Below are 22,257 nucleotides of genomic sequence, written 5' to 3'. Positions count from 1 at the left end.
GAAACTAGATGACCAACTAGAACCATGAAAAGATAACTTTTTGATAAAAATAACTCTGACACGCTCAGAACATCCTGGGGGGAAATTCTTCCAGTGGTCAAGACTGTGTGTTGTGTGCAGATGACAGAAGGCAGGGAGTCTCTCAGCATGGCAGCGTGGTCATTTTGAGGACAGAACACAATGTACCCGGTCTGCACTGCTCATACCATGAGTCATACCATGTACTCTCATATTCCCTCCTTTCTGTATTTCAGAATTTTGTGCTCTCCGCTTGGACCCTAATCTGCCTTCCCTTTGCTCTTTCATGTTTTACAAGCACGTATCACTCTTATAGCTGATTTACAGACACTCTGTGTCTGGACTTCACTTGTTTTAACTGATCTGCTTCACAGACCTTAAACGTGACATTAACAAGATAAACTAGTTAGGCACCTAAAAATGAAGTCAAAATCATTTGAAATCGACAATAAAATATTACATTTGTGTCAGTGTACAAGTAATATTTGCATTTATCGAGACGCACAAGTTAATTTTATGCTCAAAGGGTGCGAGCTAGTCAGTGGAAACAGACCCAGCGTGTAAAGCTGATGGAGCGGAGAATAAAAGCTGGTCATACATGTGGCGGATATTAAAGGTCCGCATCAGTCACAGTCCTGCACCTCCTTTTGTTTGAATACATCTTTAAGACTCAACACATTGAAGTGCATAGCTGAAGTCAACGTGTAGCTCACAGGCAGGTTTAAAGATTGTCCATTTTAATTACACCTGGTAGTCACCTTAAATAAATGCCTTTGATTAGGGAACAGATATGTTTTGCTTACTTAATTGCTAACTGCTGCATCTAGTAAGATTCAACCATTATTCATTTAACATGACAGTGTTACACATGACAGACAAAGCTCAGGCCACTCACTGCACTACATTCTTTATACAGTATTATGAACATTTATAATTATAGTAACTAGGTATTGTATTTATCTAGCACTTTTCAAAAGTACCATTACAAAGTACTCTAAGCATGGACAAAATGAAATAACTGGAAAACGGACGAGTACAAACTCTGTTTTTCAAATAAAATTACAAATAGCACTATTAAAAGTAAAGATAAGATAATGGATGAAAGTAAAATGCATAAAAGAATCAATAAAAATGGGTAACAAATAAAATAAATAAAAGGAAAATCCTCACCCTTTATAATCATATCTTGATCAAAGGAGTATGTCAAGAGACTGCTCATGCTAATATTAGCTTGTTGCTGCTGAAAGTGCAACTGACCTTAAATCTATATTGGAATTGACAAATTGCCTTGTGTAATGCAAACAGGGGTTGCTTCACCTTCACACACTAGAGCCTGATAAATAAAACCAGCAGCGGCTGAAAAACTACCGTGAGCAGTTTACTACAGATGGGTTACAGTTACAGGTGCGTGAACGTGACTATATTGACCGTTTTGAGTCGATGTCAGCAGCTATTAGCATTTGAGAGTTCATTTATATGAAAGTGAGTGAAGCTATATGGCAACAAGAATTGCCAAGTTCTTGCAGATGTAGTTTTCTGTATATAAACTAAGGGATTACAGCAATCTGAAAAATATATTGTGTGCCAAACATACAAAAAAAAAAAAAAAAAAAATTCAGTGACAGCATAATGGAGAGTTTGAAAAAGACGACAAGTTTCAAAGATGAAATGAAAGTGCTTCCGAGATGGAAGAACAAAAAAAAAAAAAATCGCCTCAGGTAGCGTTGATGTGTAGAACAAAGAGCTTACCCGGAGGAAAGGAAAGCTGACCCCTGCTTTTAATTGCTCTAACATGGCCACAGCTCTCTGCATTCACTACACTTAAGGACTGAAATGTTAAAGCGGGGACATGCACCCACTTGTACGCTCGCCACTCAGCTTCATCACAGCTGTTACACCCACAGCGTGTGGTGGTTTCTCTGGGAAAGAAAAAAAAAAAAAAAAAAAAAAACATGCCTCCAGGAGTACATTTCATTGTCATCACTCATGAACGAGGACAGAGGAGAGGAAGGGCCGTTACCTTGAATTCTGAGAGCCATTCTTCGACAACACCGCGCTCTGAACCCAGCATCTTCCTCAGAGACCCCCCCTCGGCTGCCTGGCAGACACAGAGAGACGCAGCACGGAGAGGGAGAAGGGGGATCACGAGACAAGAGAGGAAGGACAACTGTTATACAGGAAGACATTGAAGAAAGCGGTAGCGATTATTCAGTCACCCGTGGACACGATGACGTAATAATGGACAGTTTTGAATTAAGAACAAAGGGTGTTTCAGAGGAATTATCATACTTCATATGGCAACCTGAATGCATTTTTCCTACATTATAAAACTACCCATGAGCACCAACCCAGAAAATGATTCCAACTGACCGGTGCTTACGAGGTATGATCGAAAGAGATTGCTCCTGTAGCGCGTCAACAGTGTGCAGTACTGTGACACGCACAGAGCAGGAGGAAGCTATAACCTTTCCAAATTACGTTGCTTGATCAACATCAGCACCCGAGATGAAGGTGTCCGTCTTTCTGACCGCTGGTTGGAGCGCATTTGTAATTTCACCACGGACTTCAAACTTGAGCAGAGAGCAAACATCATATTTAGTGTCAAACTGGCGAAATCAGCAACACAGACCCTTGAAATGCTTGAGAAAGCCTACAGCAATGAAGCGATGAGCCGTACAGGGTCACATTCACATTTGAAGAGGGGCAGGACGTCACTGTCCAAGACCAAAAAAGGCATGTCAGCTCTGGAGCACAAACCGGTGAGTTGTCTTTAACATTTGCAGGGTAATACACCAACAAATCACCCCCAACGGTCAGACTGTCAAGTAGGGGTGTGCCGTGTCCTGTCGTTCATGATAATACCAGTACAACTGTTACCCTTCATATCGTGATGATGGAAATACTCCGACCTGCTGATATAATGACGTCATACTGTTATGCAGCGTAACCGTAGGACATCGAGCAACAAGCGTGGCTGTGTTCTGCATGTCAAGACCAAACGTGAAGCGAAGTTTCACCTTGTGTTACTCGCTCAAGAACGGCCGCTCAGGTTGAATATTATTCTTTTTTTCTTTTTTTTTTTTTTAACTCTTTTTAACGCGTATTCGCAGACATTCGCGTTTTTGCATTGATTTTGCATGTAATCGCTCCACGGGAATAATTCGATTGGCGCTTAGTCGGGCGGTTTCTCCCGTGTTTACCCTCGCTCCTCTCTGCGTGCTTACCAAAGGCCGGCTACGCAAACACCGAGCAAAGAAGAGGCTCAGGTGAACCATTTTACTTGTTATGCTACTGCAAGTGAAATAAGTGCAACATAATCCCAAATGAGTTTATTAATGGACAAACACTGACCTCAAACAGAAAATCAGTCTGAAACATGGTTGAATCTGAGGAGTGGCGAGAAAGTAGCTGGAAGCTCTCCTGCTGATACCCGGAGCATTGCTGTTATTTACAAAACTAACATATCATATTTCTTTAGTTTTTCTGAATATCTGAAGACAAACTGTTCCTGTATGCTGACATATAAAACTGTAACACTTATTTTGTTGAAATTGTATGTCATCAAAATTAATAATTAAATATTTTTGTCATATTGTCAAGTATATTGTAACCGCAAATATACCCCAGATCTGTAGTGATACTATTTTAAGGCCACATCGCCCACCGCTACTGTCAACACAGAGTTGAACATGTAAAACCAGCTCTAGAAGCTGCGATGCTGGACACACCGTTACATAAGGCACCTCACTTGTCACCAGGGATTAGTGAAGACAGGAACCACCACATGCCTTCATATGGACTTTTACAGACCGTTCAAATCTTATGTGGCTAAGCTTCAGTCTCTTTTTGTTGCTCACTACATGACTTCTTATGAAGCCTTGTAAAATAGACACAAAACTTCACAATGGAAAGAAGAATGATGTTAAAAACTAGAACTGGCAAAAACTCAATAAAAATCATACTTAAGAAAATTCAGCATTGAGATTATCATCTTTATGATTTACAATCCCAGGAAGCCGGAGTTATGAGATAACAAACAGTTTTTGGTTTCTTCAAACATATTCTGGGTCTCAGGCTGTAAGCGTACAGTTATCCCCGGTCCTGTTCTCTGGATCTAGCAGCTAAAATTAACCTCCAGCTTAAAATAACAAGCCATAACTCATGCCGTGGAAAATATATTCTCATTATTTATCCCATAAAAGGTTTGCAATGAACGAGGCATGTGTCTCAGCAAGGGAGAGTTTGCGTGTGTGCGTGCATGTGTGTGTGTGTGTGTGTGAGAGAGTGAGGTGTTGAACAGTCACAGGCTCCAGTGACAGTTTGGATACAGATTGTAGGTGATGCAGTAAGAGGCCCAGTGAGCTGCCTAAAATGACATAAATGCTTATATAACGGCAGATTCACACTGTAGCTACAATCGAGGCCTTGATTCAACACCCTTCACCAAAAACTGTTATGTTGTTGTTGTTTTTTTACCTTTATGGAGGCCAAAAGCAAAAAATAACAAAAACCTGCCAAGTCCAAGAGTTGAAATCTATATTCATCCACTTTGATGGACGCATATTTAAGTAAAAAATACGTCCTAAATGGAAAGGAAACTAAACTTTACCTTGAATTTACAATAACTAAGCTACAATTAACTTCTCTAACAGCAAGTACGCACAACTGGGAAAACATTGTCGATAGGAGTCCTTTCTACAGCAATCAATACTGGATTTTTTTGGGGACGATGCCAATAGCAATATTTGGAAGAATTTCAACGTCAATATATCGACCGAAATGTGGTTATCTAACATTTCGGAGAAAGATATGTAATGGAGGCAGAATATTTTACAGTTTAGCGGTAAACCTTATTGTGCAAAATTATATCAGTGCATTGAAACAGTGAACTTCACTGGGAATTTAATAATAATGAAGATGAAATTAGCGATTTCAAAAAGAACTTTTTAAATTGCATTACATTCAGTAAAAAAAGTTTTTATGTGGATAATATATATGCCGATGTTGTTATATTTGCAATAAAACTGGCCAACAGATAAATCGGTTGGGTTCAAGTCTTTTCAGCTAAAAAAGAATCCTCGATTGTCACCTAAATTAAAAAATCTGGGTGCCATTTGAATCATTCTTCTACTTTTTGTAAATATGAGACAACAATTGATTTAATGATCTTCAAGTTCCTTCTCGAGGAAAAAAAACTAGTTTTTCTTTGTCACTTCAAGGACGTGGTTCCGTTATGAAACAGTCATTGAAAGAAACATGAGCGTGGTTTCTTACCTCAGTCTCCTGTGTTAAACTGTGATAACACTGGAGCCTTTGCTCTCGTTGCTGCCCAGATTATTGTGGCTTTGATTTGAAAGGATTATGGATTAGCTCCATATATTCTCATTTCAAAGTGGGAAGATCCCACTTAACATCTCAGGCCTGTTGGCTGATCCTCAGATGCTCTTTCACATCCAACACACTGATTCTCTTATCTGCATTAAACACACACCTCTGAGTCCTTTTATCAAATACCGGGGTTGTGAAACTGTCATAAGTAGGCCATTATAAAAGGGTTTTAACATAGATCCAATGCATGCTGATACACCACCATGGTATGACAGGTAATTGTGGTTGCATGTATTGTTATACGAGAATATATCTGGGATATTTGAACTGTTATTATGGTTACTGTCACGATGCCACAGGCTAGAGATGCATGAGAAATACAGACTCAACTGTTTGGCAATGAGCTGTTTCCTCACTGCCTGCGAGCTCACTTTGATATTTTAAGTACTGACCACATTTATGTCCTAATCTAAGGGTGCTGTCATACCTATAAAGTTTGGCCTGCACCTTTGGTCGTTTCACTTTGGTCCAAACCAAAACAGCACGTGTGAATGGATCCTAACAAAATTTGAGTTCAACCAAAAGTGCTGGTCTCAGTCCGGACGGTTCAGACTTTGGACAAAGTACACAGAGTTTATGCAGGTCATCATAAACCATTAAAGAACAGAAGTAGAAAATGAACCTGAGTAGAAGTCAAAATTAGCCACTGTAGCACATGGTCACATGGTGGGGGTGGGGGGTGTAACTGTAATATGTAAAAACATTAACCTTGGTTTGGACCTTAGTCCAGACTTTTAGGTCTGTAAAGATTTAACCAAGTCAATCATAACCCTGTCTTTTGTTCCTACCTCGTCACAAACACGTGTTCCCACAACATGGAACATGTGACAGAAAAATGTTGTTGTTAAAGTTATTGCAGCTGTATCTGGGTCCGTATCCTTAATTAACTTTAAACTGTACAAGTTACCAAAGCTGAATCAACTCCAACCGAGGAGATTAAGTCGGCACTTATTCAGACAGCCAGGCAGTTAAGACGTATAATGCTGTTTAGACTCAACACACAAAAAACTGTGCGTGTCGGAAAAACTGGGAACATACACACACAGACTTGTCAGATTTAGTAAGTACTGCTAAAATATTGTAAGCCTGAAACAGTAAAACTGCACGTGCACAGTCCTAATGCTCACTCCCACAGTAAGCCATAAAGTTGACGCACCCCTGTTTAATCTTATACCCAAATAATTACAGCCCAGAACAAAAAAATACACAAACTCTCAGGCCTCTCTGCATTTACATCTGTTTCCAGAAAAGTTGGGACGCTGTGTAAAATGTAAATAAAAACACAATGCAATAATTTGCCACAATTTGCAAATCATGTAAACTCATATTTAAATGAAAATAGACCAAAGACAATATATCAAGTGTTAAAGCCGATAAATGGTATTGCTTTATGAAAAAGATGTGCTCATTTTGAATACATTGTCTTTGGTTGCTTTTCAGTTAAATATGGGTTTACATTATTTTCAAATCATCACATTTTGTTTGTATTTACATTTTACACAGCGTCCCAACCTTTTTGTCTGTCCCAATGTCTGTTATGTTTAATGTTTCTTGCAGCCTCTTTATTTTGTCCCAACATGTTTTGATTGTGAATCGGGCCTGATTGATTGCAAGTTGAACTGGGTGTAATGTGTAGGATCTATTTGTGGGTTTGACGTGGATCCACAGCATGGCATGACACACACAATTCCCTTGCTCCCACTGTAAACACAGAAGAAGACTGTGTTGAGCTACATGGAAGTCAGTTGACATTGTATTGTTCTTTTCTCTTAAGGCTAGCTTCGTCAGTCTGAGATCAGAAACCAACAAAACTACAGATACTATAGACACAGCGACAACTTCATGATTGACAGCTTGTTGGCCTCTGATTCTCATATTTGGCCTTTTGTCACACCAGCATGTCGAGTAGGGTTTCACAATTAATCGATCATGGTTAAATGACATATTCTGCTGCATTTCTTTGGACAACAGAAAGGGAACACTCTTGTTTGTAGCTTAAATATTTTACTCCCACTTCCTGCTGCTCTGCATCACGTGTTGTGACACCGTGTTGTTATTTGTTGCTCAAAGTGGATGTTTCCTTCTAAATCAGGAAAATAAGTGCTATCAACATTTATATTGAAAAACAATCCTGAGAGATAATCGTGATCAATTCTAACAAAAAGAAAATCATGATTTTAATTTTATCCAGAATCATGCTGCCCTAATTTAGAGGATCCCGTTTGAACCAGATCCACCATAATAATAATAATACACATCTCTCAGAGTGGCGCAGATAAGCATGAAAATGTTACAAAACAGGCTCAGAGGGGGAAGATATCTGATTTGCTGCGTGGCTGCTGAGGCTCGGAGCAGATGATGATGTGAACTTTTGAAATCTTTTTGTGCGAGTACATTGCTTAAATCTGAGTCGGTGAATTGAAAGGCTCCATTTAGGAAGCTAGTTCAGCTCTTTATGAAAGGCTGACTCATTCATTTCCTCCAGCTTGTCAAACTGTCAAAGACTCACTGAGGTGAAATTCTCTACCGGCAGGGCAGGCTTATGAGTTACCATGGGAACAGCAGTCAAGTGACTTTTAGGCAGTGGCATATATTCACCAACAACAACTGTTCGTTTTGTGAAAACAATTTAGATTTGATCGCTCTCAGAAGTATATGAAAAGGCAAAGTGCTGTAAGAAGCAGGTCAGAGCTGATATGCCACATCTAAACTCTCTGAAGATCTAAAACATGAATGATAAACTCTGTTGTCATCCTCCATATGTCACCATAATGCTGAAATGGATGGATAGATACTTTATTAATCCCTCAGAGGGAATTTTTTACGTTAACTCAGTGTTTTGTTGCTCTTTTTAAAGCATTAAAAAGACAGAATGAAATGAGAGGGAAGAAAACAAAGTGCTTAATCAGGATAAAACATCTGCAACAGCAGTCATACATCAGAGGATAGGAAGAATGGGCCTCATTCACCAAAATCTTCTGAAGAATTTTATTGAATTTGTTCTAAAGAAAAAGTCTACGTCAGATTCACGACGCGTTCTTAAACCCCGGATTTGTTCGCACCCGTGTTCTTATCTCGATGAATCCCACAGTCCTCGTAAGTTGAAAGCGCATGCCAGTTGTTCCTAATTAGCATAACTAAACACCCTGCTAATGCCCATAAAAGGGCATGACACTGCAGTGCCGTGTGCACACGAAGTCACAGAAAGGGAGGGAGAAGAGAAAAGTTGAGAGAAACGTAAATGACGCCGGCGGAGCAGCGGACTCCAAGAGGAAGAACAACTTCAGCAGTTCTGAAGCAGAGGTGCTGCTGCAGGAACTGAACAGTAAAATCGCTGTCATATTTAATGGCGTAGCGCAAGTACTGGATGTAAAATTAAAACTAAATAAAAATGCATTTGATTTTTGCTCGTTAACTGAACGCTGTGTCAGGAGAACGCCGCAAAACCAATTCTGTAAAACTAACCAGCAGCGTGCAGACCAAACCCTCCTGCAGCAGAACCTCCAGACCTGCACCCACATCCTGTTCACCTGCACCCACATCCTGTTCACCTGCACCCACATCCTGATCTCAGATCCAGAACGGCCAAAACACTGACACAGACGGCCTCAACACTGGTTACAATCCCAGAAACAAAAAGTAAAAATACAGTGAAAGCTCTTAGATTTTTTTTGTTTGTGATGTGTTTCCTTCTTGAGATTAATTGTACTGTATTCAGTATCACACTGTAAAAGTCTAATAAATTTAAATTTACGAACAAGCAATTTACTGCTGTCAAACCTGGACAGCAAATCTGCTGGCCGGTCCTCAGATTGTAGTGACAATTCAGAACCACGAAACTTTGTAAAGTAATGAAAATAATTATTAAAATTATGAATTATAAAAGACATATCATTGTATACGAAATACTATAATATCATACAACTGTTGAATTGAAGAAAACACATGAACCAATAAGTGGGCACAAACATTTCAGGACTCAGAGGTGCTCTTGAGTGTGCTTAGATTTTGTTCAAGAAGAAATCTCAAATAAGAAAACATTGGTGAATGCCAGAATCTTCGCAAAAACAGTGTAAGCGGGGTTTAAGAAGATGTTTCTTATGAAGAACGTTTGGTGAATGAGGCCCAATGTTACACAATTGTCAATAACTCATTTGTCAACAAGTAACATGCAAATAAAAACGTGCACCCCTGGACTAGCACATATCCTCTTTATGTAAATGCACATTTAGAATATTTCTCATGTTTTGACAAACATGCAGGTGAAGGATTTGCCTCAACAATTCATATTGACAGCATGTCAGTGACAAAGTCGAGTTACTTCACAGCATCTTTTATTGAAAGTAACAACTGTTCTAGATGCAGTGAACGAAAAAGTCTAATAATAACCTTCGTTGAGTTGAATATTGATTAAAAACAGGTTAAAAAAAGAAATGGATGACGGAATCTAGGTTGGAAAAATAACATGTATAACATTGTAAATAAAAAATAGATTTTGTAGCTTAAAGGCAGAAATAAAGCATAAAAAAATTATCAAAAGAACAGAATAGGAGGCCATTTTAGAGGTATGTGCTTACCTCAGTGTCCCAGAACTCAAATCTCCGCTGGGAGAGGCAATTGGTTCTCCACAGCGCCACACATTTGTCACTCACTGACGGTCACCTGCAACAACAAGGTAGAAAAAAAAGACCAATCAATCAGATCATCAACTACTGTCTGAGGAAAACCACCAGTCATCTGCACTAAATAAGAAATTAAACTGAATTCACAGTGCCTGAAATGATCCATCTGTGTGCCCTTAAGGATTAGTTCAACATATATGTAGATATATTTCAAAGTGTGCGTGTGGAACAAAGAAATGCAGGAATGAATACAACAACAAAAATGACAGCAGCCTTTTAAACAAGAAAATACTTTCAGTTTTATCACTTTTAGTAACTGACACCTGTGTATGATCCCAAACTGTGATTAAAGTGTCAGAAGAAAATATCAGGAAATTCAGCTCCAGCGACGAGGCTGCACATTATATTGCTGTTCCAATAATCTGGCAGCCAATGACACAAGACAATTAGATTATATAACGTAATACTCGTCTGTATCATATGTTGCAGAAGTTTTAAAAAAGGATTCTACATTACACAAAGCGTCAACTAACAATTATTTTGTCTAAAATTGCCAATTATTTTCTCAATTAAGTGATTAATTGTTTGGTCTATAAAATATCTGACAACAAAAATGGCCATCATGGTATCCTACACATGTCAGTAATTGCTTCATTTTGTCAGAAAACAAAACAGCCTAAAAACAATGTAAGACCATGAAACAAAACAAATCCTGACATCATAGAAACTGTAACCATCAAATATTTGCCTTTTTTTTTTCTTCCCCTAACTGATTCAATGACAAATTGTTGCAGCTCTGAAAATTTGAAAGGCATTACACAAAACGTCAAACTGTGCTTCATAGAATGGTTGTGATTGAATATTATTTTTCTGAAAAGGGAAAATCTGTAGGCAGCAAATGACAGACATGACAGATAATCAGTTTAAGACAATGATTCATGTTGTCAACTGACAACATGAAGAGAGACCAACAGATGGTTGCTACAACAGCACCAATGATCCACGAAAACATTACTAGCAGGCGTGCAACGTCCCAAAAAGATTTTAGTTTCAAATTGGAAACTGCATTTTTTTTCCCAGCAAACACTTTGTTTTTTATTTTAAGGTTATTCTGAGTCATGGCACAAGGAGTCAATTTCCAAGTTCCCTATTGTTGCATAGCAACAGTCAACTGGCCAACTCGTTGTCCTCGCCTGCTAAAAATGCATCTGAAGGATCCACACCCATAGCATCTACTGTATTTGACAGAATAAATCAAGGCTTCAGTGACACAGGAGAAGACGCTGTGGAGAGCCCACTGTAGTGCTGCATGTCCCTGAAGAACACAGCGCCACATCACTGAGCACTCCATTCGCTGGTTAAGTATTGTCAACACAGGCTTGGGTTTATCTGACATTATCAATTCATCACAACAGAGTCAAGGAAATCACCATGCAGAAGTCCCATATACAAATGATGTGTGTGCCTACTGAGAGCTGTAAAGACTGTATTTATTTTCCCTTCATAGATAAAGTGTATTCATTGTGTATGACTCATCAAAGCTGAGGGTAACAGTGGCTCCAGGTGGCATGAAGACAACGACCAGAAGGACATGGAGTGAATAATACCATACAAACATAAAAAGATTACATGTTAGATGACAAAATCCTGTAAGAGAAATATATGGTTTGAAAGGGAAATTGTTGTTAGTTCTATAGAAAATGAAACTATATTGTGGTGGTGATCTCTTAAAGATCCCATATTTTAGACTTTTTAGGTGTTACATTTGCTGTCTTAATATCAAAGATATTTTTTGTGATTTCAAGTTTCAAAAATAATCTCAATATAGTTTAACATCTCGTCTCTTAAGCTTAGCCAGAACAGGCTGGTTTGAGTCTGTGTCTTTAAGGGGCATTGATACCAACGACCCTCTCTTTTCGGAGACTTTTCGGAGTGACGCACGTCCAGGCCAATCACAGGTTTTTTCAGCCTCGAAGCTCGCGAGCTCTGCGACAGATCTGGCATATCTGCTTGGAGTTTTCTTCCAGGTAATGGTTGGCCAGTGGACCGTACTGAGGGCGGATATCCGGCATCAGCTTGAGGTTGTGACATCACAAACTTATGGAAGTCCAAACGGCACGGTTTCTATGAACTGAGCTTTTTGATATTTTAAAAGTATTTATACAACACTTAGACCTGCTTCACAACAGAAAAAAAGACAAGGAAATCTGAGTTTAAACAATGAGACCTCTAATATCTGTGGCCATGTTGGCTCTTTCATGGTAATATAAGATTCTTTCACGATTCTTGCATTAATGTAGGGATGTACTAGGATTCAACAGGCATTTAACTTGTAAGATCAAATAGAAACAGGCATTCCTGAATTAAATTTTCTGTACAGTAACATTGCTCCAAAACCTGGCGTAAATATATGTCCAAACAGCACGACAAGTAGATCATCATTTGTATCTGACAACCAATAAACAAATTGACTTCAATGTCTGTTCTTTTTTCTTTTTCAGTTGGCTTTCACACACCTTCTACAAGAAATGTAAACATGTTAGATATATTTGAATAAGTCATAGTAAATATCCGGCAAGTGAAAGAGACCAGCGTCATTTGAACAGCAGTATTGGTCTTTGAATCATTATACAAGTCAAACAAAATGTTGTGTGCCTCAAGTTATATGGTATAAACCTGTTGCACTAACAAAAGAATATTTTGCCTTTCTTAGGCCTTAAGCCCAGTATGTGGGGTAGAGTCTCCCCACTACAAACTCATATTATCAAGATTAAACTGGCAATAATAAGACATATTAAACATCTAGCAACAGCTTATTAAGGATTTCAAAAATTAGATTTCTAACCTTCCCTTTGGCCACATGTCAATCAGCTGGAACGTACGTGGTGTGATTCCTCCCTACTCTGCAACCATCTCATCCAAGTAGTTGCGTGTAAAACAGTGCGCTCCAGGCAGCCGTCACTGTTGGCTAAATATGTCAAACGCCTAATGAGGCCTCGTGAATGACAATAAGCAAACCTTCCTTGGAGGGCCGCTCTTCCTCTATGCAGGAGGTGCTCATTGTCCTGTGGCAGGTCTCTCTGGGGAATAGGAGAGTGCCAACCCATCCTGTTTACAATGCTTTCAAAGCCCACATCACCACTACGTTAACACACTGCTACAGTGGACAAGGTTGAAAAACAAACCCAGCAAGGGTATTTCATGTTTTGCTCCATTGTGAGTTTGCAGTCAGGCAACGGTAAAGGTAGAACTTTTGCCAGAATCAACATCTCTCTCAAAACTCTCGCTACAAAAACCAAACACGATAAACTTCACAAATCGAAGTGTGCTTTGGGCTGCTGTGTTAAGACGGTCTTGGTTTTAGTGAGGTGGAAACAACACAGCCGCAGTGTTTTTCTCTTTCACTACCTCCTACTTCATAAACCCTCAGTGGTTGAAATAGTGAACAGTAAATTGATTGTTGTCATTGTGCGTTATCCTCAGCTGAATTGTGCAATGCCCGTTTAAAAAGGACTGCAAAAGGACTGCTCATGGCATGGACACTACTTTTTTTTCATTCTACCGTGACATTTTTTTGAAAGTACACCACCGTATAATACGCACATTTACAGACTCAAAATTCCGACAGTAAATATAAAATAGTGAACAGTTAATGATGTGCGCCACATAGCAAGAGTCTCGAAACCACGCTGGCGGCTGAGAGGCTGCTCGAAGGTTGAGTGTGTAGTATTTTGGTGGATCTATTGGCATATTTATGTTTCCATTACTGTACAATCATCTGAAGCCAAGACTAGTTTTGGTTTTAATTAGCTTAGAGTGAGAAGTTAATATTTACACAGGGAGTAGGATCTTCTTCCACAGAGCCCACTGTGTTTTGCCGCCAAGTTTCTACAGTAGCCCAGAGGGGACAAACCCAGCACCGGCTTTAGAGAGGATATTCACGTATTTTGGGAGTTTTGTAGCCTCCATACAATCACTCGTGGAATAACAGAGGCAAGTGGTGCTCAGTTGGTTGCAATCTGCATGCAACGTAACCAGATGCCATTAAATCCAACACACTGCTCCTTTGAAATCAGACGTTATTGTCAGCACGCCAAATTGTTCACAATGATGTTAACATGCCGAAGTTGATCAGATTGAACTATTACATCAATCATTTAGTCATAAACCGAAGCATTGGATAACGATTAATTTAGTAAATATTAAGTTCATCAGATTGCACACTTTCAACACAAAAGATGTTTTTTCACGTGATTATATTATAGAGGTAAAACAGTGGTATTATTTACACTGCAAATGGTGAGTACGTAGCTGAGAAAAGAGCCACCGAGCCACCCAGTCATGCAGATATTAAGTGCTACGCGTTATGTCGTTCTAACCGCAATTAGGAGGGCGCAGAACAAACTGCTCACTAATCACACTCTTGTGTACGATTGTTTTCATATTTGAGGCTGGAATCTCGGCGGTCACATGACTCGACCAGTGTTGCTTTTGTTAGCAAAGCTGGTGAATGAAAAATCCCTCCGCACTATCAGTCAGTGCTAGAATTCAGAGCAACAACACAAGATTATCATCTTATAATGTTGGGCCAAGGCTGCTGATCCTGCGAGGAGAGGAGGAGGGGAGGGGTGGGGGGGCATCACAGGGCTGACGGCAGCTGCAGTACTCTAATAGACTTATTGTGCAACTCTTGACAAACATGCTAATCAACCGAGTTTAATGGCTTGTATGCTAATACAAAACTAGGTCATGTAATGTATGTGAGTTTACTGTCAGAGTAAACAAATCTCTTAAAAGTGGGTATAATAAATTTGTTAAAGCATGACATGAAACTATAAAACTTTGATGGAAATCTGTCCACTAAGATCTAAGGTCGTTTGTCCTGACAGCTGTCAGACTATTCAACACCACCCTAAAATAACGCTGCACTGTATTTCATTTCATAGTGCCTGACACTTTTCATTCATCCCAAGCTGAATTTATTTTTTTATGTATACAGTTTGAGTGTGTGTGTACTTATTCATTGCCCTTATTTTTATTTATTTTTTACAATTCTTTTTATCCATCTGATTTTATGTATACGTATTTTCCCCTTTTTGTGTTTCTAAACTGCTGTGACGACTAAATTTCCCCAGCGTGGGATTAATAAAGTCTAAATCTAAGTCTAAGGGCTCCCTCAAACATTTAACAATACTCATCATTCATTACAAACAGATGAATCAGATGAGTATACGTGACTCATTAAACCAGTGTAAACAAACACAAGGTTACACGTGGTTTACCATTGCTGCACCCAGAGCAGGGACACCAGATTGTCCTGCAATACTTAAACAGTTGGTCTGTCCTTGTTATTTTCAGCAGTAAAAACAGATTAACTTTACATGTGTTAACCAAGATAAATCCCTCAACATTGACCTTGTATTCCTTCCTGTTGAGGACACAGCTTCTCGTTTGCCCCGGCAGTGCCGGCAGCTTTGTTGTTTTTGCCGCTAAATGAATCACTGGTGAGTTTAGTAGCCGTCATGAACTGCCCAAAACACCACTGAAGTATTCGGACAAAAATCAACCACATTTGGCTATCATGTTCCAAGAGACTCCATTTTCAACGAGCATTGCTACGTGATGGAAAAGACACAAACGCTTAAGCTGCTATCATACAACCCTGTACTGTGAGAATGCAAATGTCCGAATCAGTTGGGCCGGACAGTGAACGGACTTTACCCTGCCAGGTTCCTCGGGTCAAAATGACCCGCAGCTGTGTTCAACCAAGTTCGATTTTATTTTTTATCTTTTTATTTTTATAGGAGGCTGTGAGGGTTTCTTTAAAGAAACCCCTCACTTGTCACCAATGATCCCAAAAAATATAAAAATAAAATCGAACTTGGTTGAACACAGCTGCGGGTCATTTTGACCCGAGGACAACGGGAGGGTTAAAATACAGCAGGTCCCTGTCCATAGATTCACAGCCAGTGAGTTGATGATGCTTTTATCATACTACCGTCTACCCAGGCACCACCCCTCACCTGAACCAAACAAAGTACTACCAGCAGGTGAGAGCGCAATCTCCTGCACTACATGTATAAAAGCGTAACTCCCGACAACATCTGCACCTGATTCTCCAAACATTGTCCGTACGAAAAAACAGCGATAGTTAACACAACTATACCACAAAGTCACCGACATTTACCACGTGCAGCAGTTGAGGGTTCAAAATATCCATCAAAGCAGAGCAGACTGTAGGTAGATGAAATAAAGATGCAAAGAGTGACACAGTGAAGGATGTTTTTCCTCTAAAAGATTAATAAGCTTATTTAGGGCATGAAACTGCACCACACAGGTATTTCTTTAACTACGAGTTGACAGACACATTTTTGCTTGGTATCTTTTGGGCATCGGGGGAGTCCCTCGGATCCCATTAGTGGACCGTTCACACACAGGGGTGGAGCGCTGCCAATTTGCCTCTGATCTGGGGCTTTTGTTGGCCATTTCCAAAAACTCCAGCGAGTGGGGGCGGGGGGGGAAGTCCGCAGCTAAAAAAAAAGTTTGTTAAAATGTATTTTCAACTTCACATGAACCGGCAGTTCTAGTCAAACTGATAAACACAAGGGCGGCACGGTGGTGCAGTGGTTAGCATTGTCGCCTCACAGCAAAAAGGTTCCGGGTTCGAATCCGGTCCTGGGCCTTTCTGTGCGGAGTTTGCATGTTCTCCCTGTGCTTGCGTGGGTTCTCCGGCTTCCTCCCATCACCCAAAAACATGCACCTCAGGTTGGTTGGCGCCGCGGTCGTGGCAGCCTGTTGCAGCAGCTCCCCCTCGGGAGGCTGCTGTAGCGAAATCATTTCCCCTCGGGGATTAATAAAGTACAAATAAAAAATAAATAAACACAGTTATTACTGAGGTAAATTAACAAACCAAAGTTGGCAGAGGATGAGTGAGGAGAGTCAAAACAAATCAGATTTTTTTTTTCTGGTGTTATATCAGGTCAGAACAAAAATATGAATATGAACATCAGTCCCGACTGTGGTTTGCACTCACTTCTTTTGGACATTCTGGAAAGTGAATATTCACTTCTTTATACCAGGAAACAAGCTCTTCAAAAAAAGGCAGCTGCACATGTGCTCTAAATGTGGGTTTGTATCGGTCTGTCTCAACTTGTCCTCTCTGCCCTAAATGAGCAGTGCCAGGTTTCAACAGTCCAACACGGGGGATTTTTCAAGGTCAGCTCAGCCAGCCATGAATTATTGAACTTGAGCAAGCTCTGTGCCCGCCCTGTTCGGGCCACTTCTGATAAATGTCCTTTTCCCTTCCAGTCAGCCCGCCGTGGCCCTGATAAACTAAATACCCAACAATTGACAGCGAGTGTAATAATTCATCGATTCATGTTGGTAACGTCAGAGCACAGACTCGGATATAGACCAGGCGGGATTCAATGTTCTGTTCTACAACGCTCGCAAATATTGTGCAATCTAAATTACATTTAACAGGAATATAAGGTGACGAGGGGCCGCAGATGGGAATTAGCTAGTAGCTACTTCTCAGAGAAAGCATCTTTCCTCTTTTTTGAGAATAATGTTATTTGTACATGGTCCCTGTTACAAATAAATCTCGTAAACAACAAACACCATATAATTGTAGTAAAGGGATTCTAAAGGAACTTGATGCCAGATATATACTCCACGATATGTTTGCCTGATCAGGTGGTCACTGTGGTCCGGTTTTTTTTCTCAGACATTCTTTGCCGTGAGATGATGATGATGATACAACGATCAATTGTCCCCTATTTGCAGTGCAAGACGCCGTGTGTCTTTTCAGGTGCTGCTACTTCCGTGCCGATATCGTGTAGTTGTGTGCAATGAGCGATCAATCTGCTGATACGCACATAAACTGGTAGCGAAGAGCAAACGCATTAGTTAGCAGAAAACACACGCGCGTGGATGCACTCGTTTGGTTTCCTAGCATTCAAATAGCATTCAAAGAAGACATTTGGCAAAGTCACAAGGGAGTTGGACTTAACTTACTTGGTGCATGTGTTCATGCTACATGCACACACACTTTATCCAGACATGTTCCCTAAGTAGAGGGATTACCTCTAATACCTGACTACAGTGAACCAGTCAGCTGTAATCTCCCTGTACCTCTCTCAATCATACCACCAACCAGCCACTTACCTGTAGGGTAGGCCGTCTGCACAGCAACACGATGGAGGTTTTTATAGAAAAAAAAAAGATGTGCTGGAAAATTACCCCATTGCCCGGTCCTCCAAAAAGAATAATGACCATACACAGTTATAGAGATGTGGAGGCAGACACATAATCACAGTGAGACACTATCTGACTGAAAGGACTTTTGGTGAGTAAAGGTCACAAACAGGCAGGCAGCAATAACTAAAGTCAGTATGTTCCTGTGCAGATCAATTGTTCGGCCCGTAGGACACGTGGATAAAAAACAAACAAAAAAAAACTGCTTGTTGGGCACACAAAATATATATAACAAGCAGATCATAATACAGAAAGAGAGAATGCATAGGTGCACAGCATAGAGGAGAGAAAGCACGAGTGAGAAATTGGTTACCATTTCTCCCTCATCCTCTCCTCATCTCTCATAGGCCAGGCGAGGGGAACTGAGGCGTACGCACATCCTGGGCTAAAATTAGCTCTGCTGCAGCTGCAGGGCCAGACGGGTTGGGATGGGCCCGTGTTGCAACTGAGTACACGCACACACGCGCACACATACATACACACAATGTTCCACCAATTAGACAGAGTGAGCAACAACACACAACAGCACAGGTGACTGCCAACAGCATCTTGTTCCCCACCCCTGCTCCTCAAACTCAGCTATACAAATGCTTTGAATGCAAATGTTGTGTGCGCGCACACACACACACACACACACACACACCATCAAGGCCCTGCAGACACCTTGCCTTAACATATTAGCATTGGGATGAAAGAGGGACATGACTTATTAAAGCTTACAGCATTTGCCAAATTGCCAGCATTTAGTTTGTGCCGGTATTCTTAAATGGGCAGAATATTGAATATTGATCAAAAATGTTCTATACCAGTACCAGTGTGGATACCTTCGTTTCGATTCTGGTTCCTAAAAGGTAAATTTTTCAATAGCCATTTTATAAAATCTATTTCAAGAAAAAGCAAATTAGATTAAATATTACGATAGTTTTCATGCAGTTTAGAGGGGGAGAGTGTAACCCAGGATGTTTTCTGTAGCTACAACTAACAGATGTCTCAACGCCTCAAACGCAAGTTATCACCAGAAGCTACAATTTACCAATGCTTCCTAAGCGCCTCCAATGCTATCAGTAGATGCTAGCTAATGGAGGTTTGGTGCCTAATCCTGAATGACCCTGAAACTCTCAGACAAGTATCATGTCTTCATAAGGCTTTCCTTAAAAAAGGGGAAAAACAGCACAATTACACAATAAAGCCATTTCCACAGCAGTAAATTGAATTCTCTATCACAAGTTTTCTTTCCATTCTGGTTTACAAAACATAAAATATGTTAATACTACTGCTTTTATAGGGAGATAGCGCAAACGGTTCTGAAGACATAGGACCATGCGAAGGTCAGCTGTACAAGGGAATACATACCATCTTATTAGGTAGGAACAGCTCTACAATCAAATGCAATTAAATTAAACTGTGCAGGAACAATTCCCATCCTCACGAAGGTGATAGTGTTGAGTAGTTGACTGTCATAAAAGTCTTGATTTAATGCTCTGGGTGTTCCAAGATGTGGTTTCTCTTGGTGCACTATTTGATTGCATTATACTGAAATGCATTTCTAATAGTAGAGTGTGCAAGTGTACCTAATAAACAAGCACCATGAATTGCAGTGGATTGCTTTTTTTAATGAAAGATTTGGCAGTCAGAGGTTCACTTGACAGTTCAAACAACAAACACATGACCACACATTCCACAGCATTTAGCAGTGCTGCTGACAGTCCGAGCATGGTGTGTGTGTGTGAATATTTGTATGTGGTGGCAGCTCAGCGTTTAACTTTACTCCAGAGAATTGGAGGAAAAGTTCTTCATAAGCCGCTCAACAGTCTGCTAACAATGAGCCACCTTCAGCTTTCGTGACATGCCAAGACCACAAGCCAGGGCCCTAACACACATAATAGTTATTAAATCACACGGATTCCTACAGAATTAAAAACACCAATAATGTGGGCTGCATTTTGTCTCCATTCATTGCACTACAGCGGACACCAAGGAAATACACTGGTTGGATGCTGACGGAGTTTTGCTTGCAACTGGAGCCAAGTTAATCAGCATTAGCCACAGAGTTTTGGCCACTCTTTGTCTTACTAATGAAACACTCTGTCACTCTGGGTATTTTAGGCCCTAGACATCTAAAAACAATGGAATTATGCAACCCATTCCTTTCAAGCTGAAGACTGGGTTTTAACTAACTGTTTATATAGATATCTATAGAACTGATATCTATCTATCTATCGCTTTGATTGGACAAGTTACAAACTCATCAGTAAACATCTCTTAGGGCTTCAGCAAAAGCCTCCAACCTTCCTTCTCCAGCTTTCCCATCATAACACAACAAATAACTGGCAATAATTCAAAGGCTCCTGGAATCAACCAGCCTCTGGCATCTGTTCAACTTCAGACAGGCGGTGGTGAGTCGTGATCAGCAAGCCGAGCAGAGAGCTGACCGCCGGGAAGGTAAAGCCCAGCAGAGAACGGAGACTGAGAGTACGATGACCCCATTATCTTCACTTAAAGACACTGACCATCCTGCCATATCAATAATACATAAGGAGCTTGTGTTGCCCTCCCACCACCACACACACACACCTTTTGACCTCGTGACAGTGGGTAAAGGAGGCTTTCTGTCCCGTGTAAACTGTGTTGAGTTCAACAGCAAGATGCGTTGCTTCCTTTTGTTCAAGACTTGGTTATCATCAGATGAGTCATGTGGTCCATCTGCTCCACCCAGCTGTAACTTTATGCGGATTAGTCTTGAATAACAACATAACAGGTAATAGATTTGAACAGCGTACACTATATGTTGTGCCACAGAGAGAGACGCTCCCGCAGAAACTAAATCCGTTTCTTCCACACAAACTTTGGCAATGAGTTTGGTCCCATTGCGCAAGAACGTATGTGGTGTTTAACCATCTTAGCTATGTTGACCTCTGGGTTAGTACTGCAGAGCAGCATGGTGGGTGATTTATCAAACACAAATGTCGAACATGCACAGCCTCCGGCTTCTGAAGTGAAGATTTGCTGCTTTTCTAACACTGTTAACTGATCGGAGCTCTTGATTTGTGTTTGTTGACAAAGTATCATCTGGTTATTAGTAGTATCAGTGTCAGTATCACTGGAGTAAACTAAAGAGTCAACAGATTTTACACTGCTGTGTAGCTAACGCTCGCTAGCTGTCTGCAGACATCCGGCAAATGTCTAATATGAAGCAACACAAACAGCAGCGGATGAATTAAGATGAGAGGTGGAGGCTCTATTTGTGCTCAAACTGATTATCAAATGATTGATTTTTCTTTAGCTACAGCATCTACTAAGCCTTTTTCCAAAAACAATAAGCTGAAGATATCAGTGTGGGCTCCAGAAAACTGAAATGGGTATTTTACTGACTAAACAACTAAATCAAAAACTTGGGAAAATAATCTATAGACCGCCTTCTGAGGCTGTAGGTCCTGAATTCAACATCCAATTTATTATTTTCATAGTAGAAACAAGACAAGGCCAAAACCTAGTATATGGCTACGCTGTGTATAAAACACAAGAGGGCTTTTAATTTGAAATGAGGGCTTTTAATTTGAAACAGATACAGGACGTCAAGACCAATGGCGTAACTTCAGCCAAAAACTTAAATAGAAGTATCAATTAATAGGCGTCTTTTTCCTCACTATCAACAGCATACCAGACCGATTTAAACAGGGCGGAAATACTTGTTGCAAGTTAACTATTCACTGTGTCAGGGTAGAGAGGTGGATTAAATTTAACCACTTGATCTTCCAACTCAGAACTATATCAATAATAGAGGGATGTGAACGTAGCACTCACTGTAGTGCACTGAGTCACGTGAGAGCCTGCGCCTCACTGAAGTCAACCAGTCTTACTGTAAACACAAAGGGCTGGGCCATATACAACAAATCATACGTTACAACATTTTACTGGCATTTAAACACTTTACTGTACTGCAGTCTTTAAAACTACTAATGCTGTATCATGA

The 22,257-nt window shown here is 40.3% G+C and overlaps 1 protein-coding gene across 3 annotated transcripts in view; it reads right to left on the bottom strand.

The window, feature by feature from the left end:
• LOC138201279 (hyccin 2-like) overlaps positions 1-22,257 on the bottom strand; it is a 49,786-nt gene that overhangs the window by 21,577 nt on the left and 5,952 nt on the right. For all 3 annotated transcript variants that reach the window (XM_069154641.1, XM_069154640.1, XM_069154642.1), the window contains 2 exons: positions 9,984-10,068; positions 2,039-2,116 (listed from right to left, as the gene is read on the bottom strand). In XM_069154641.1, coding sequence (XP_069010742.1) covers positions 2,039-2,089 — 51 coding nt within the window. In that variant the 5' untranslated portion in view covers positions 2,090-2,116; positions 9,984-10,068. The remainder of the gene's footprint in view (positions 1-2,038; positions 2,117-9,983; positions 10,069-22,257) is intronic.

Source organism: Embiotoca jacksoni, unplaced genomic scaffold, assembly GCF_022577435.1.
Source record: "Embiotoca jacksoni isolate LCO1_2020_lvr unplaced genomic scaffold, fEmbJac1.0.p SCAF_2, whole genome shotgun sequence".
Classification (NCBI taxonomy): Eukaryota; Metazoa; Chordata; class Actinopteri; family Embiotocidae; genus Embiotoca; species Embiotoca jacksoni.
Note: the sequence above shows the minus strand (reverse complement) of the source record. Positions and strands in the feature narration are given on the sequence as shown.